The 17863-nt window shown below is 45.4% G+C and overlaps 1 protein-coding gene and 1 non-coding gene across 2 annotated transcripts; one reads left to right on the top strand and one right to left on the bottom strand.

The window, feature by feature from the left end:
- The first annotated feature begins 1115 nt into the window (after window positions 1-1115).
- On the top strand, window positions 1116-13863 carry LOC131262318 (leucine-rich repeats and immunoglobulin-like domains protein 3). Its single transcript, XM_058264293.1, has 6 exons — window positions 1116-1330; window positions 10199-10273; window positions 10422-10703; window positions 10781-11432; window positions 11501-11669; window positions 11747-13863. Exons 1-6 carry the CDS (start codon window positions 1116-1118, stop codon window positions 13861-13863), a joined length of 3510 nt encoding a protein of 1169 aa, XP_058120276.1.
- Window positions 13864-17305: 3442 nt separating this feature from the next.
- On the bottom strand, window positions 17306-17378 carry Trnak-uuu (transfer RNA lysine (anticodon UUU)). The gene has a single exon. It is a non-coding gene; the product is annotated as a tRNA-Lys (tRNA).
- Window positions 17379-17863: the final 485 nt, after the last annotated feature.

The raw sequence follows: 17863 nt of genomic DNA, 5'->3' as shown, positions 1-17863 counted from the left end.
AATAATAAAAAAAGGGAAAGGAATAATACCGCGTAGTGCGTGTGTTTAAAAGACGTCGAAAATACGCGCACCATTTTCCGTGCGTGGTAACGTGGTGTAACGATTGCGTTGCCAGACTCAGCGTGTGCCAACGGGTGGTGCTTTTCCGAGGCTCATTTTCCGGGAATCAGCGGTTGCAGTTGCGCTTACGATCGAAAGTGCATCTAACGTCCGGTGGAGGTCGACGTAGGGAAAACCGAGGAACGTATCCGATTACCATCCGACCCACTGGATGTTCTTCGTTTGACCTAACAAACGAATGGTTCTAAATAGCGCACACTGTACACAGTTACATAGACTGTGCGTGCGTAAACATTAAAAATAAATCTCAATGACCAGTGCGAAAATGAACCGCAGGCCGCCATTTTAACGTCGTGCTAAAAGATTATTAGGTTTACCCTCCTCGCGTCACAGTTATGATTCTTGCGCCGGTTTAGAGACAGTTTCGGGCAGACATCATGAACCCCGCTTGCCGGTACCAGCCTCCTTTTCCCCGGCACCCGTCGGACGGTGCGGGATGCGTACGCAGCACACTGCGATCGGCCGCAAATGGATGGGAAACTCGAGACACCGGTGAAAACCATGATGCTCATCATGCCGCCAGCACCGCTCGGGGACCGATGACGGCGAACGACGCTGTGGCGGTGGCGACAAATTGAAAAGCGGAGGAAAACACGAGCAAGCGAGAGTAAAAACGGACAGAAAAGAAAAGAAACGGTGTGGCGGCAGCATAAGAGGGAAAAGAATGCGGCACCCGGTGTGTGTGTGTGAGTGTGGAAAGTGTCAAATTGTTTCGTTTACCGTGTGACTTGAACTAAGAAGGGGAGAAAGATCGAAGCGAAAACGACGTGCCTTGCAATTGTTTTGTCTGCGCCAGAAATTGCTCGCGTTGCAGATAGCATCGGTTGGCAAACAAAGGGAAAAACAAATTACAAAACCGTTGGTATTTAAACGAGGGGTGTCGATCGATCGAAGCGCAAGAACCCGCGGAAGATCACGCGATTTCGATGGCGCGAGTGACGGTGGACCATCGAAGAGGAGCCGACCGGGGCAGGAGAGGTGAATTAAAAATAAAAATGCTCCGATTAATTGCGACCATCGTCGTTGTCGCTGGTGTCGCGATCGGCTTGCCCGAGGGGGCGAGGGCCGAGAATGGTGGTGGTGGCGCGGTGCCGGACGCATCCGGTGGCAGCTTCTGCCAGCGGCAGTGTCCCTGCCTGGGAAATGCCATCGATTGCTCGAAGAAAAACCTCCGGACGCTGTTCCCGATACCGCACTGGGTGGATAATCTGTAAGTACCATTTACCGGGTGCGGGCACCTTCATAAATGTTTTTCCCCACCAACGACCTCCCCATTTTCCCACCCAACGGTTGTTCCTTTTTAAACTTCCATTAGTTGCGAATTCTTCGCCGAGGCGGACCGTCTCGCCACACGCCGCTCGTTGACGGTGATGTCCGGAGGAGGATTGGATTTATTAATACACACCACCATACACTCTTTCTCTCTATCTGCGTGCCATGCCACATTATGCCACGCATTACCGATCGTTCCTCCAAATGGCCGCTGATGGTACGCAGCATCCCGGCGCGGGCTTGCACTTGGAAGATGTGTGCCGTACCGTCAAAAAAGCGAGACGCGTAGCATAATTTCCCCCACACCGCATGAACACGGGAGCAAATTAATGGTCCCGAGCCGGGCGTAGTGACATTTCCGGCAGAAGTCATACTCGTTGACCAGCGAAAGGGGGGATCGTTCGTGAAGATCCTGGTACTGCCGGCTCGGCTGTCCATCTTGCCAACGGCAGCAATCCATCATACCGGGAACGGCGCGAATGCACTTGCTCTATGGCGTGCGCATGCAAAGGTCGTCCGGTGCGGATCCCAACCTCGCTTCGGAAAAATCACGATCGACCACGGAAAAGATCACTTTCCCATTAATTTAAAGGTCTTCGACCGCTCGTTTTCCATTTTTGACTTCCAACACTCTTGACGGCAGGCCTGTTCTGGGACGTTCTTTTCCCAAATTAGGGCGGAAAAAATGGAAAGGAAAATGTCACGAAAAACTAGCTACAGCGAGGAGAAGGAACATGGTGAGGAAATTGCATACACACGGCCCGGAGGTCGGACACGGTTTTCTAGTCTGGTCGCGTAATTTATTCACTGGTTGGCAATAATTTCGCCCTTTCTGCAAATGGACGTTTGAAATGTTTGATCGATTCCGGTTCGCTTGCAAAATTGGTACGGTTCTCATGCTAAGCGTGTGTGTTCGTGTGTATTAGATGAAACTTTTTGGTGAGATACTGCAAACGGCCACGGCATGGGAAAATAAATGCGATGGTGGTGAGGGCTGAGGGGGAAGTGGAAGTGGTAAATTGATACTGAAAAGGGCAATGATTTGGAGCGATGCCAAAAACGTCCCGTGGTGGCAATAGAAGGATGGATAGATGGATGGGTCTATGATTAGAGTCTTCTGACAGCTGAAATTGATCAAATATGATAGACGTGCTGATTTGAAGTTTACGTGCTAAAGAATCCCATCAGACTTAAGGGCTTTGCGTGTAAGTACACACATTGCGATGCGAAGATATAATCGATACTATATGAATCATATCGAGCGAGGAAAATTCAGACCGGGCATTGTTTTAAGCCAGCAAGGATAGAAAGCACTATATCCGCATGCTATCACCACCTACGCTTACCCGTTAACACTTTCTCACGTCCGGTCGTGGTGAAATACGTGACCGCAAGGCTCCATAGGAGGGTCTAGAAATAAAATTCTAGCTCAGGCACATTCCCTACGTGGGATATCCCGGCACGTGTTCCCAGTCGTGATCGTTAGAGGCGATCAATCGACACCAACGGATCCGCTCCGGATCGTCTGAGGAGGTCTCGTGAGAGTCGAAGGTGATGATTGATTGACGCTGGAAGATCACCGTTTCTTCCTTTTTTCGTTCGGTGGGGAGAGGGGAAGTGTTTTCATCCGGCGAACCCTTTCGTCAGTTCGAACTAAACGAATGTACATCCTAGAATAAACTCTTGGTATACAATAGAGGTTTACAAGAACGGTTCATTTCACAAAAAGTATTCTAATTCAAACAGATTCCCATTTTTGAACAAAAATCACCATGAACTTAAATTAAGTGAGTAATAATTCTACAAAAACCTGATACATTCTTGTCTGAAATATTAAAAATTAAATGAGCTTCAATATTCGATGAGCTATTTCAAAACAAGTTTAATTAAGTTCTATCAAACAAGATACAAGATTGGTTCTTTTGCATATACAGTAAGATACAAGATTGTTGTAAATAATTTGTATTGCATTTGTTTCATTGTAAACAATTTAGTATTTAGATTTTCTTCCTGTTCACCTTCACATTGTTGAATTTGACGTACTTTATATCCCACTTTTGGACACGTTTGTTTTAGATACATTCACGAATTGTTGATCGCGAGTTGTTTATAATAAGAATGTTAATCTTATTGAATTTAGTTTCGAGAGCGATTTGAATGTTGGTTTTGGCCTTCTTCATACATTCCTAAAACAGTTTATTTTATAGATGGTTTCTTTGTTGAATCAAACGAACTGGCACGATGAATGAAAGAAGTCAGAGTTGGTTTAGATTGGCCAAGAAATTTCCCTTTTTGTACATTTGTGTTTGGCCCAACTGTTGCAGTGAAGATAATTTGTTGTAGATCTGGGCTGCGATAAGTTGCTAAATGTGCACCGTAGTGTTATTGTCCAACTTTTTTAAACACCATCCAGCCATTAGAGACCATGTTTGCTCTTGCCACAGTATTGTAGGGCAGCTTATCGGCAGTTGTTTTGCTTACCAATTGCAATTGAGTTCTCGCCCACCATAATACGGCAAACGTGACACAGGCCACGCCAGTGATTTCTGCGAAGGCGTGAAGAGAAAAAGAAACACCAACGACCGAAGTTTGAATGTTGCGACCAGAACCACTCGTACGGCTTCGATTTCCTATCGATGGAACAACCGGAGGGGGGCTTTCCTGTTGACATTACATTTTCCAACACTTTTTGTTTTCTCTCGGCCGTGAAGTGCGCAATTGTGTTCCGTTGTTGTCCGGGCGGGCGGTGCTCGTGCGGCCACGGAACGGTGCTTGATTTCCGAGAAAAGTACGATCCGCAATGTGCGCCAATTGCATCGCATAAGGGCAGAACGCGATCTTTTTGCTTCCATTTGTGGCGGTTTTGGTTTTGAGGCCATGTTCCGATGTTTGTTGCCGTCATTGGTTGGACATGATTTTCCTTCTAAACACCACGATTGGATGACAGAGGACGTGTGTTCGATTTTGGACGTGGAATCCATGTTCTTTTCATATCAGCCTTTTTTTCCTCGAGTGCTATATTATTGACCTAACCTATTTCGTTACTTTGATGTTACATTATGAAATACTTAGGATGTCAATTATTGCCGTTTAGTACGTTATGTACTAACATTTTGGACGTTTTTTCACAACCAAAATGCTCTTAAATGTTCCCTAAAGGTGTTCACACCTTAGCAATTGCTCTTATTCCACAACTTTCTTGGTTGCAATTGTTACCGTTTATGTGAAAAACACTATCGACGAGGGCAAAACATGAAGCACCACTTAAAGAAGCAACCAGCTTCGCTAGCGTGTTTGAACAGGCGGTTTTCTAGGACCTACATCCTCCTCCCCTAACCCCCAAACCCGAATCCACCGGAGAACCTCGGGGACAATCTTGCCAATCGATCGATGGTTCTGTTGACATATCTTATGAACGCTTTTTTACTGTCCCTCTTCGGATGGCTCTTGAAACGTCTCTGTTTATGTTGCGATGATCGATAGTGCGTCCTCAAAAGGCTCGAAGGGCTTAGTTTTCTTCGGCCGGTGATAAGAAGAATCCTCATGTGCATGATAAACGCGTGCTGCGATAGTTGTCCACCTATGGAACCGATGTTGGAAGCAGCTAACTATCTGTCTCCCTATCTATTGTTTGCCAAAGATATATGACAATCAACTGAATAGGTCCAATTCAACGGACAAACAATGCTGAAACGCTGCCTAGGTGCGAAGGGTTACTGATAAACGTGTAGTGTTGTTAGGGTTAATTCTATTTTTGATACTTCGATCGTCAAACTTTAGGATCGTCAAACTTAAGGAACAACTTTACGCTATTTAAACTCACTTTGTTCTTCCGTAAGCATTTTGGCATAATAATGCCATTTGTAACACTCAATCTTTATGTTGGGTAACATATTTTTACGATTCCTAGAAGAAAGAACAGTATCCGATTGACTCGGTCCATTATCGCGCCCTATTGGCGGTCGGTTTGATAAGTTCGATAAGATAGGCGGCATCCAATTTATTTACTTTACTACCTACCTACCCCCCCACACCGCAAGGCAACACCTTTACCCCACTCCCGAGGTAACCCTCACCTCGTTAGTTATCGATATTCGTTCGATAACGGCCATTGGCGCAGTGTTGGTTGTAAATTTTAAGTAACGGAAAGCAAAACATCAAAGGTAGAATCTAGTTTATTATGGTCTCCTAATGATCCTCCCCTCGGGCGTGTGTTTGAACGCCGTGTTTGGAGTTTCTCCTAAAGGTTCGAAAAGCAAATGCATCACTTTTTGTAAACAAGAAATTGCTCGCTTGACTTTTTTTTACCGAACGATCGTTTGCTATCTGTTATCCGCTAGAACGAAGTTGATAATGCCATGAAACATCCGCCAATCAGTTGTGTGTCACTTATGGGGGGTTGTTTATGGCACATTTTGGTCCTCCGACTTTTCAAAAGTCATTTACAAGTTACAGTAAATAGTATCATAAAATTATGTGAAATTTATTTTAAGCATTAAACGCTGGTGTTTTGATCGTTTCGTTCTATGGTTTTTGTGACCACTGCAGTTTTGGGATATTTTGTTTTGGTTTAAACTGTGATTGAAAGTTAATTACACATTATGAAATCACTGGTAACAAACTTCTTTCCTTTTGGTAAACGTGTAAACAAATCTTTGTTGAAAAATGTAAAAGATAAACATAACGCAATGATGGAAGCAGAAAAGTTTGTTTAGTTTTTGCCCATACAAAGATCCCCTAAACACACATGCATCACACAAAATTAAGTGATGGCCACGGCGGATTACCAGTATTTTTTTTGTGTTTGTTTGTTTTTCCACATTCTGCAAAATATAGCTCCCGACCATGCTCCGTTATCTTCGGCTTCTAAAACTCTGTGAACGCTAGTTTTGATCGATTTCCGGAAACTTGGAGGTGATTTAGATAATCTATCTTTCGACCGCAATGTCAACTTCGCAAGCAATTCATCATATTCGACCACAGATAGCAGCGCGGGGCAGGATATTTACTGCAAAGCATAACGGTAGACATAGTTGTTATATTGTAATGGATAAAAACATGTCCGTATACTGTGTGAAACTGGAAAGCTATAGTGAAAACTATCCTTGGTGCTGTTGTTATTTAATTTCAACATTGATTTTTCATATTTATGGTTAAATTAACGCATCATTCTCTTTTCTCTTGTATTACTTTATAAATATGTTTGTTAATCATTTCTCTTTACCCTTTCATAGTGCTTTATTGGATTTTTCTAACAGCACTTTGAACGATGCAAAAAAGTGCATCGCTGCATTCACCGTCGTCGGGTGGTCTGGTTTACGCTTATCCGCCCCATGTGCCGCACCAGACGCACTAACACACATTACGTAAAGTCGTTGGCGCACGGGCAAACTGGCCCTACAGCAGCAGCAGCAGCTGCGGTAAAAGGGCTGCAGCAGTTTTGTGCAACGATCGAGCTCAAAAAAAAAAAAAGAAACGTTAGAAAATAATCGCGATCGACCCACGTAAGATGCGATCTAGCAAATTGACCATTTAGCCGTGTGTGCTGCCTATCGAAACGCTCGTTCAGGTAGAGCCGGGGGTCCGTGGGTGACTAATCCAATCCGGTTGGTCGGGTGGTTGTTTGTGACGTTTGAACTGATCTTACACCACACCCAAACGATTGTGGTCAGCGGTAAATGCTCGTAATTCGAGCCACAATGGCAGCACAACAGCAGCAACACTGCAGCAACGCTATTAAGTAGAGGAAATGCTAATGGAATGTGGGTGTGTTCGAGTTGGAGTGAACGCAGGGAATGGTCAATAGAAATATTTTGAAGTTAAGCGAAAGTATCGTTCAATTTACACTGAATTCAATTACGTTTGCCCTTTAGTTTCAACTCTTAAGTTTGCACAAAACCCAACCATATCTGTCTGTTTTATCAGTTAAATCGTCTGCCTTCTAGTATCTTCGCGGTTATCTTTGTACGCGACAGATCGCACTCACTTTAACTCCTATTTAATTCGCCACCCAAACAAACGTGAGCATGCATAGGTCTCCCCTTTTTAAATTGTAACGCTCTTTTTTTTTTTTTTTGCTGGTAAAACAGGCTTGTTTCGGGAGCACGGAGTTCCGTAGGGGGGATGTGTCACGCGGGGGTCGCGGATGTTTAAATTTATTCTTACGCAAGCCGCAGCGGAAATCAACCGGGCAGCGAGCAGCATATTTATTTGTTTACGAGTGTTTTTTTTCCTTCTTCCCTTTCAACTCCCAATTTACTTACGTACGAACGTTGGCGAATTTTGTGCAGCACCGGTTCCAGCAACGAACCAATGACTCATCGGAAGTGCAGCGCAGTAATCATTGAGTAAATATTTTGCATTCGACGTGAATACCCGTTGGATAATATGTAAAGGCAAAACATTTGTCAAACGTTGTTTGTGTGCCCTTGAAATGAATTCGCAACTTCGGCGTGGTATTGACATGCATTTTTAGCGGGCGCAATTATTGGTAGCATAAGCATTATCATTTGTGTTAGCTGCGCGGGTTTATTTGTCTAAGAATAACACAAACATAAACCAAAGTCAATCGATTCGAAAAACAGACGCAGGGTAAAACGGGAAGAGCAAACATGACAACCGCACGTCAATGGTACACTTGGGTCACGGTAACATGTAATTTGCAGAATAAAAATGGCACACATTGCACAACGGTGGGTGACGTTGGGTTGTTTTTTTTTTAGGTCGATCTAATGATGGAGTAGGGAGTCCCCATCATAAATTGAGCATTGTCCGCCCGCGCATGTGCATTTCTCACCTTCGCGACGACGTGATTGCAGCTAAAACCCGTTTGGCGCGCGCTTTAGTTCCGCCGGGTTACACTGGGGACCTGACCCATTCATGAATCGCACCACACGGAACTTGTATAGTTTCCGGGGCGAACGTGTGTGTGAGAGAGAGAAAGAGAGAAACAGGGAGAGGGAGTGTTGGGTGGGGGTGAATTAATCCACCGCAAATGCAAGTTTGTTGCACACACATTCTCGTGTTTTCTTTTTGTTTTCCTTCGATGGCGAAACCGCGAACACCTCAGCCAGCTTGGTGCCACGAAGTGTGTTCGTCGTCGCTAGTCATCGAGTCGCTTGATGGCACACTTATCTCCCATTTCCCTTCCCCCCGTCGCACAGGACAAATGCGCGGCAAGTTTTTGTCGGGGGCGACAATACGAAAAAAAAACTGAATGTCACCCCGAACCATTGCATTAAAAAGTGCATCATGATGACGATGACGATGACGACGATGACGATGACGACGATGACGGTATCGTTCGGGTGATAAGACTAATTCGAATGAGCCACTCCGATTGTTTGGACGTGCGGTTGCACACTTGCATTTTCCCAGGAAAAAGACGAACCCGGGTTCTCGGGTCCTCCTCCCCCGTCACCGCACGATGCAGATGATGATTAATGGGCTGATTTGATTTATCGCTATTCTACTCTGTCTCCTTTTCTCGCTTGTCGACTCTGTGCAAGCGACCAACCGATCGATGGATGATGATTTTAAATTCAATTTACTATCGCATCGAGTGCAGACCCCGCCGTTGTCACCGCCTTTGGGGTTGCATGTTGCTTTCCTCCATTTTTATTTTCATTCGATTGCTTCCAACGGGCACAAAAGGGGTTTCATCGACGTTTCGTGCCCCTCAAACGCGCGTCTGCTTGGACAAGTGTTTTTATTTTGGTAAAAAAATTGTCTGTCTTCCCTGGCAGACCGGGAGACACGTTCCCAGGGCCATAAATCATGGAATGGAATCGTTCGGGGAAAACGGCCTCAACCAATCATGATTAGATTATGATGGCGCGGTATTAGAATGTGATCATAGCGATGCAACTAGTACATAATGATGCGCCCGACAGCATACGTAATTGTGGACACATTTTTTTTTTGTGCCCGGTTTCTACAGTTTTTTATCACAAAATGGGTCGCATATGAACACGTGTTTTGTGGTTGATTACGATGCAATTAAAAACAAACAAAACGCATCAAGGTTCAAGTCCGGTTTATTGTGCTTTTTTATGTACTTACTTTGCGGTGGTTGTTTTTTGTTTTGTTTTCAATTATCTCGACCGTTAAAGCTTCTCAGACTTTGGTGGTTATCTTGTGAACCAACCAGAAAGCCCTTTGCAAACCAGTAAATACCCCCGAATCCGGGCTTGCACGCTTTTTCTGCGATGTAGCTCTAGGTATGATTTGTTCCATCATAAAAAAATAATAGGTACACACCTTTTTTTTTGGGGGGCCCTTATCTTATCTGTTCGTGAAGAGTGAGGGTTGTCCCGTTGTTACAGATGGTTAAATAGACTAAAGATTGTTTACTCTGCACTCTACGCTTGTGTATGTATGGACTCCTGGGGAGTCGACCCGAATGTTTAGTTGTGATATGGTGAAGAGAGTAGGATTGCCTACAACTTCATTTTAAACTAGTAATGACAAGCCCGCCAGTGCACGAAATTACTTTATCATTGTCCAACATGAATTGCGCGGGTTAAAAATACGCTTGCACGATCATGCCGCATGATGGGACGACAAACGGTACGTCCGCAGGTCCGTTGAGTTGCGGCGATAACCCGCCGATTTTCCCAGTGTCTGCCCTTGCCGTGGGCAATTTAATGGGAAACCTGATTGATTTATAATCATCGCGAACGATTTGTGCGATTGTATGGGCGTTTCTTTTTTTAATGTTCGGTATGCTTGTGTGCGATCTTTTTCCTCATTTTTTTTCTATTTCCCTATCCTAATCTGTGTTTTTTTTCGTTTCTATTTTTACTAGCGACCTGGCGTCCAATCGTCTGAGCCACGACACGATTTCTGCGCAATTAGCCGACCTTCGCAAGCTACAAGAGTTGTGAGTAAAAATTAAACTTTGTTAACGCAAGGCAGCGATAAAAGGGGTGCATCTCCCGCGAGTTGCGACCTGCTGTCTGTTGTCTTCGGTTTATTTTTGTTTGATTATATTTAAACCACCTATTTATTTATTCCCTTCTTCTCGGCAGGAGCTTGAATTACAACCGCCTTAAACGGTTGCCAGTGCTGCGTGGTCTGCGAAATCTTACGAAGCTGCTCGCGAACAACAATGAAATCGAAACGATCGACGTGGAAGCGTTGGCCGGACTGCCGGGACTCAAGTTCCTCGATCTATCCCGAAACGCGATCCGGGAGTTGCAGTACACATCCTTTCCGGTGAAAAATATTCTGCAGTACGTGAATCTGAACTTCAACAAGCTGACGCTCCTGACGAAGGGGACGTTTGACCGTTTGCAGTCGCTGAAACGATTGTAAGTACTTGGAAGAGCGTCATAAGAGGGACTTGTCTAGTGTAGGTGTTGACATGCGCTTTGTTTCGCTTTTGCAGAGAAATCAGCAGCAACGCGTTGGAGGAGGTGCAAAGTCTTACCTTCCAAAATCTGAACCAGCTGAAAAGTCTCAAGCTGAACAACAACCGCATTCCGGCCCTAATGGACGGCGTGTTCCACGGGCTGATCGCGATCGGTACGCTCGAGCTGAACAACAACAGCATCACCATCATACGCAAGGGTGGGTTCTTCAATCTAACCAGCCTGACGAACTTGGCCCTCGCGCGGAACCGCATCGCCGAGATCGAGCAGTCCGGGTGGGAGTTTACGCCCCGGCTGATCAACCTGGACCTCGGCTACAACCGGCTCGAGTCGCTCGATCGCTACACGTTCGAGGAGCTGTCGGCGCTGCAGACCCTCAACCTGCAGGGCAACCGCATCTCGGCGATCGGCGAGGGTACGTTCAACGAGACGAAATCGCTGGAAACGCTCTATCTGAACGAGAATCGCATCTCGTGGACGATCGAGGATATGCGTGGGCCGTTCCTGGGCCTCGGGCGGCTGGAGCGGCTGTATCTGAACGCGAACGAAATCAAATCGGTCAGCCGGAATGCGTTCCTCGGGCTGAAATCGTTGACCGTGCTCGAGCTGAGTCAGAACAACATCTCGTCGATACAGAACAATGCGTTCAAGGATACGAACCGGTTGAAGGTAGGTTAATGCAGCGCACTATAACCTAACAAGAACCATTTTAATTAACCGCTTTGCTTCCTTTGCAGAGTTTAATTATGAACTCCACCAACCTGATATGCGACTGTAACCTGGTTTGGTTCTACCACTGGATCAAGGAACGGAAGGAAGTATTCCAAATCGATGCCGAGTGCATCTATCCAATGTGGTTGCGCAATCGGCTGATCCGTAACTTGCATCCCACGAATTTTACTTGCTGTAAGTATATGGGTTTCTCCATTTGGAACTATCTCCGTATACTAACTAATCTCTGTTATGGCCCGTTGTTCTTTTAGATGACTCACCGAAACCTCACCTGATTGATGAACCAAAGTCGCAGCTCGGTATTCGTGGGACCGACCTAACGCTCGTGTGCACGGCCACCTCGACCGCCGCCGATCCGATGACGTTCAAGTGGAAGCAGGACAATCTGGAGCTGCCAGCGTCCCAGTACACCGTGGATCAGTTGAACAACGAAAATGGAACCATCGGCACGACGGAGCTTACCATCCCGAACATCCAGCAACCGGGCGCCGGCAAGTACCAGTGCATCATCACGAACAGCTACGGCGTGGTGTACTCGCAGAAGGTGAAGGTGACGGTCGGCACGTACCCGAAGTTCAGCAAAACGCCCTCGGATGTAAGCGTTCAGGCGGGCAAGGTGGCCCGACTGGAGTGCGCCGCGATGGGTGACCCGATGCCGCAGATTTCCTGGGAAAAGGACGGTGGAAACGATTTTCCGGCGGCGAAGGAGCGGCGTATGCGTGTGCTGCCGAATGAGGATGCGTTTCTGATACTGAACGTGCAGCCGGTCGACATGGGAGTGTACAGCTGCACGGCGGAAAATGCTGCCGGCGTCATCCGGGCGAATGCGTCCGTGGTGGTGTTCGAAAGTCCCTCGGTCTTGCGGCCGGTCAGTAGTCTGGAGATCCCGATCGGAAAGGCAAGCGTGCTGGAGTGCAAGATCACCGGGACGCCAAAACCGAGCATCTTTTGGTTGAAGGATGGCGAACCGGTGGGACTAACGGAGCGCCATTTTGTTACGGCCGAAGGGCAGCTGCTGGTGATCGTCGACACGGAGCTGGACGATGCCGGGTTGTATGAGTGTCGGATCGAGAACGATCTTGGAAGCGACAGTGGATCGACGCGACTGACCGTCATCGATGGGCAGGTGGAGGATATGCATGAATCCGTGCCGGGCGATGTCCCCACAGTGGATGGGGAGGAAAAGCGGGCCCAGGTATTCGACACCGCACTGATGGCGGTGATGTTTGTGCTGCTCATGTGCGTAGCGGTGACATCGCTCTGTTGGTGGGTTTATATGAGTCGCATTAAGAAGCGCATGCGTGGAGGTGTTGGCCGGGGTGGGGGAGAAACGGTACTGGATCTGGCCACCGGCATGGAGGTTAATCAGCCTAATTTGATCGTGCGAAGCGGTGTCGGAACTTCGACAACTCCTGCTGGGTACTTTGAGTACCTGATTCCGATGGTGCGCAATGGGGAGATCACAACGAACGTGGACGAGGATGGCGACAGTGCCGATGGCCGGACCATTGGACGGGACGCCTGCTACTACACGGCGGTACACACCAAACCCACCACCCGCTCGACGGAGCTCGATTCGGACGATCTGGATGATGATCTCTCGTCGAAGGATTCCGGAACCGGCGGTGACTGCGCGTCGGCCAACGGTTCAACCAATGCCGCTCACCGTGGTAGTCGTGAGGATCTCAAGTGTCTGCTGCACTCGCTCACTCGCAAGCACACCAGCGATCTGGATCTGCACGATCGGCCACAGTTCAACCATCCGGCTCGGCGATCACATCAGGAACCGCACGATCCGGACGAGGATCCACGGATCGAACCACCGCCACCGATCCCACCGGTGAACGCAACGACCGCCGTGCTGATGGTCGGTTCGTCAACCATCCCACCCTCCCCGCCGGTCGTCCCGCACCGCAAAGACGATCGTATCCCCGCACCGGCTGCCTTCGTAGCCACCCGTATGCCAAATTCGCAAACCTTCCCCAGCTCCTTCGCACACTCGCAATCGGGACCACCCGGATCCGCGTCGCTGAACCGCACCTCCTCGCTGGAATCATCCGCCGATCCGGTGCTCCCGCCGAAGCTTCCCGTCCCGCACCAGCAACAGATACAAGTGAATCAGCTGTATCAGCTGCTGCTGGAAAATCCCCGGTTGGTGGAAAAACCGGCCAAATACCGAACCAAATCGCTGGTGGAGCAGTGCCGTGAGTCGGATGACGGCGTAGCAACGTCCGACGGTAGCAGTGGCATCGATACGGGCAGCAGTAGCAGTAATGGTAGCACGATGAACGGTGAGTCCGGTCGGGGCCGGGTAAAACCGGCGACGCGAGCGATTGGCTCGGACATCCGCCGGGAGGTGAACCGGTAGAGGAAGCGAGAGCGAGACCGTGGTACGCGATTTGTCACCAAGCACCAATAGATTCAGCTTTGTTCGTTCCCACAAAGGGGCGGATTTTATCAGCAGCTGGTTCTGCTGATTACTAAACAAACTATTTAGATCTACGCTAATATAGGCTACACTGGTAGACTTCAACCAATGCCAACCCCTTTGCCTGCTACCCTCAAAACGATCAATTATCGCGACGATGGGTTTTGAGTGGGGAGGGTTTTGTCGCACTGACGGTTCGCTCTTACTAATAGCTCATTCTTCGATAGCAACTCTTCTCTTCCACCTTTCGATCCAATCATTCCACAGGCATGCCTCTCCGGAACGGCATGTTGATTGATGTTTATATGACCTTCAGTGGAAGGGAGCTGTAGGGTTTACGTACGCTTGTTTGGTAGTTAGATTTTAGGCGTGTGCAACACAACAGAGTGTGTTGAGGTTTTAACGCGTGAGTGTAGACATTTATTTCAAAAAACGTTCCTTCCCTAATAGTCTCGCAATAAGCGCCTATGCCTGTGTCTGTTTTGGTGTTCCGATAAGCGAACGTTGTGTGCCCGTGTTTTCAGAAAATGGTGTGCAGTTTGTTTTCTACTTTTATTGCTTATCAAGACGGAGCCGAATGAAAAAAGTTCCTTTATTCTAATGTTTCGCATAGGAGATTGTAAATAGATCACACATTATGGGGTACAGCCATACTCAGCAACACACAATCACGTACAGGAAGCTTATACGTTTTCTTTCTAACAAAGCACCAAACAACACAGAACCAGCTCACGAACAGTTCGATTTTACTCGCTTAATGTTTGTAAAGTGCCTATGTTTGTGCTGAAAGTGCAATTTATTACAAGAAAGTGCCACAAAATACAGTGATGGAATGCGCTGCTGATAAAACCGATTAATTATAAAATTTTCCATGCCCAATTTAGATGGCCAGATTTTTTCAAGGATACACATTCAGGTTCCACGTTTTAAAATTAATTCCAAATTTTCACCTGTTTACCGTGCATTTGTTAAGGACATCTCTCTAAAACGGTTGCAAAAAGCAAGTTAACGAAAAAAGTTCTCTACTGCGGACGGTTGTTTGAAACGATTTATTAGCGGCACGTTCACATTTGCCAGATGCCATTTAATTGTGATTGAACCGTGTTTGGGATTAGGGAATTGGTAACGACTGGGTTTTCGAGAAAGACATAAGGCAACGCTACTAGAAGATTGCTACCCTATAGAATTGATAAGACGATAATAATGATGGCAATGTGTGGACATGGTGTGGTTTGAGTGGTGTGATATAATAAGTCCCTTTTTCCCATTGTCCTAAACGTTTGGCGACCCACTAAAACAATGATCGGGCGTTGTTTTCGTTGCCCCCCGTTGCACTGGCATAATTTGTTCTGTTTTGTTTGGCCGCGATCCACCGCGATCATGCATCTTTCCCGCACACCGTTGGAGACGGGGGTTTTTAGTGTATTAAATTGCTTAGACCTATGTGTTAGCGAATTTCGGACTGTGATGATTTGTTTTTGTTTATCCCCGCGCACTGCCCGGCATTGCTGGGTGGCGTTCTTTTGTTTAGTTTAGCGTTGATAGTTTACTTTTAAGTGGAAGATTGTATAAACTTAGGTTCTTTTCTTACGCGCAGTGCAAATGCTTTCTCTACATACCTCTCTTATGTTCTTACACCTTAACGCTATACAAATTTTCTGTCGAATTCTATCCATGGCTCAATTTTCAACCCGCAAATCAGACCCATCATATTCAAACCGATGCATACACTCACAATCTGAACTGATGTTACAACAATTAATGTAAAGAAAAGTTTCACCCCATGGGCGTTAGGAAACCCGTTTGCAATTCGTTTCAAACGAGTGTACGTTCACATTTGTCGATGATACATATTAAACGGTAGAACTCTTACACTCGCAATTATATCGAGAGGCTTCTAATACAATATGTTTCTTTCATAAAAAAAAAACAATGATCGTACTGTACACCAAAGATGTTGACGTTGAATTTGAGCGTACATGGAATTGAAACATACTGTAAAACGCGGAATAACTTTGCAAGAAATACCCTTAGGTTCAGCTGTATGTATCAGTGTCTTTAAGTAGCAACCGCAAACTGAGGAAAAGTGCCGTTATTTACTAATTATGCATAAGATGACAGCCTTAACACTATCGATTTCGATTACATTGTAAAACAAAATTTTAAAATTCTTAAAGTGCAATTGAATATTTCGTTCTAAAAAATTATAACAAAGCAGGAAAATTAAAATTGGCAGGTAAAAAGAAATGGCCTTATTAAGCAGTATTCTCTTCAGCAGCAAGCAGCTGTAATTATTGCCTTCAGAAATGTTTCTACTACTACTTAACGATTGATAAAAGTAGCTTAAACATGTACGTTTAGAAAAATTGCAACATTGTATGTTGCATCTAACGCACCCTTGCCTTGAAACCTTTCCTTTGACGCTTCACGCTTCTTTTCTGACACATTAATTTATTACTTCATGTTAGCATACACCACCGCCTTCGGACCGGAATGAATTGGCCTTCCTCTCATACGTACATAGCAAACATAAAATGCTTTCCATTGTACTAATGTTGTTGGCGAAAACCTTTAAAAAAGACACAGACCGGATTACAACCGGGCTTCCGGTTTCACTTTTCGACCAGTTTCAATCATACGGATGATTTCTCAAAATTAATGTTATAAATATTACTAATAACGATTGCTCAAATAACGAAAAAAAACGACCATTTCATTTCTATAGCACTTCAAACGTTATAACATCCGGTCATAACTTTGCACGTAAAAATAAGAGGAAATTGAGCAAGAATGAAAGAGAAATGAATTTGACGAGCAACTCTGCCATCCACAATAAAAAAACAATGGACTACATTTATCTCAGCTAGTTAAACATACCGTCGGATAACAAATAAACAGAACACAAGATACCATAGAACGTTTCTATTGATAAGAAATGTTGTACACATAAATATTACTACCGTAAGATTAAACACATTATTTATTGCAAAATGTTACTCTAGGGCCCAATCAAAGTCAGACAATTAGGATAAACTAATGTGGTCAAACTTTATGGAAGTGAAATAAATGAAATATAAAATGAAATGTTTATAACGACTTTCAATCGACTCACGAAAAAAATCACAGCCAACTTAGGGTAAACTACGGATGAAAATGTAAAAATACAGGTAAGTAAAATGTAATAAATCCAAAAACTGCAGCGATAAGTACGTAGCATCTAATCGTCAGCAGAACGTTTACAAACGACTGTGAGCCACACAGCTTGGATGTTAATTTGTCCATTCCTACCTACCAATACACAAACAACAACTAGATTCTAATGCTGTTGTCATAACAAATTATCATCTCTATCATACGATTCTAAACAAAAATGATGTCAACCCGCCCGAATAGGGACTTGAACCCTAGACCGTTGGATTAAAAGTCCAACGCTCTACCGACTGAGCTATCCGGGCCGCTGGAGGAGGAGGGATTCCTAATGATCCGGTTACCATGCGCGTCCGTGATTTGTTCCATTATCTCTTTGCACACTCTTCCTCAAGGACATCCGCATGGCGTTTGTGTGCCGCATCGTTGATTCCAGAGCCCATCGTTCTGTGCAATCTATTTTTGGGACGGTGCTAATTTTTTATGATGCTGGTTTTGCCTTTCGGTAGCTGTTTTTTTTTTTGTTAAAAACTTTGCGGTTTTCATCGATCACGTCGTACAATATGTTAACAGATAAACTTAAGCCAATCATAATCTAGTGAAATAGGTTACAAATAATTAAAAGTTTTTTGAATAGTTCAGGATGTTTCTGTATCGTATTCTTGGTATCAGTTTTGCATGAACAATTGCTCCAAAAAGCAAAGACATATATTTCACCTCTATTTCTGATTCCACCAACTTATCGCTTTTCAGTAAGTAATAGAAGAATAGGTGTGTTGCGAGTTATTGAAAA

This window comes from Anopheles coustani, chromosome 2, assembly GCF_943734705.1.
Source record: "Anopheles coustani chromosome 2, idAnoCousDA_361_x.2, whole genome shotgun sequence".
Lineage (NCBI taxonomy): Eukaryota > Metazoa > Arthropoda > Insecta > Diptera > Culicidae > Anopheles > Anopheles coustani.
This window is presented reverse-complemented; position numbering and strand designations above follow the sequence as displayed.

Coding starts and splice junctions, on each gene's coding strand:
- LOC131262318 (XM_058264293.1), top strand. CDS start 1,116: ATGCTCCGATTAATTGCGACCATCGTCGTTGTCGCTGGTGTCGCGATC. Junction 10,274..10,421: donor CTTCGCAAGCTACAAGAGTT/GTGAGTAAAAAT, acceptor TCTTCTCGGCAG/GAGCTTGAATTACAACCGCC. Junction 11,433..11,500: donor AGGATACGAACCGGTTGAAG/GTAGGTTAATGC, acceptor CTTCCTTTGCAG/AGTTTAATTATGAACTCCAC.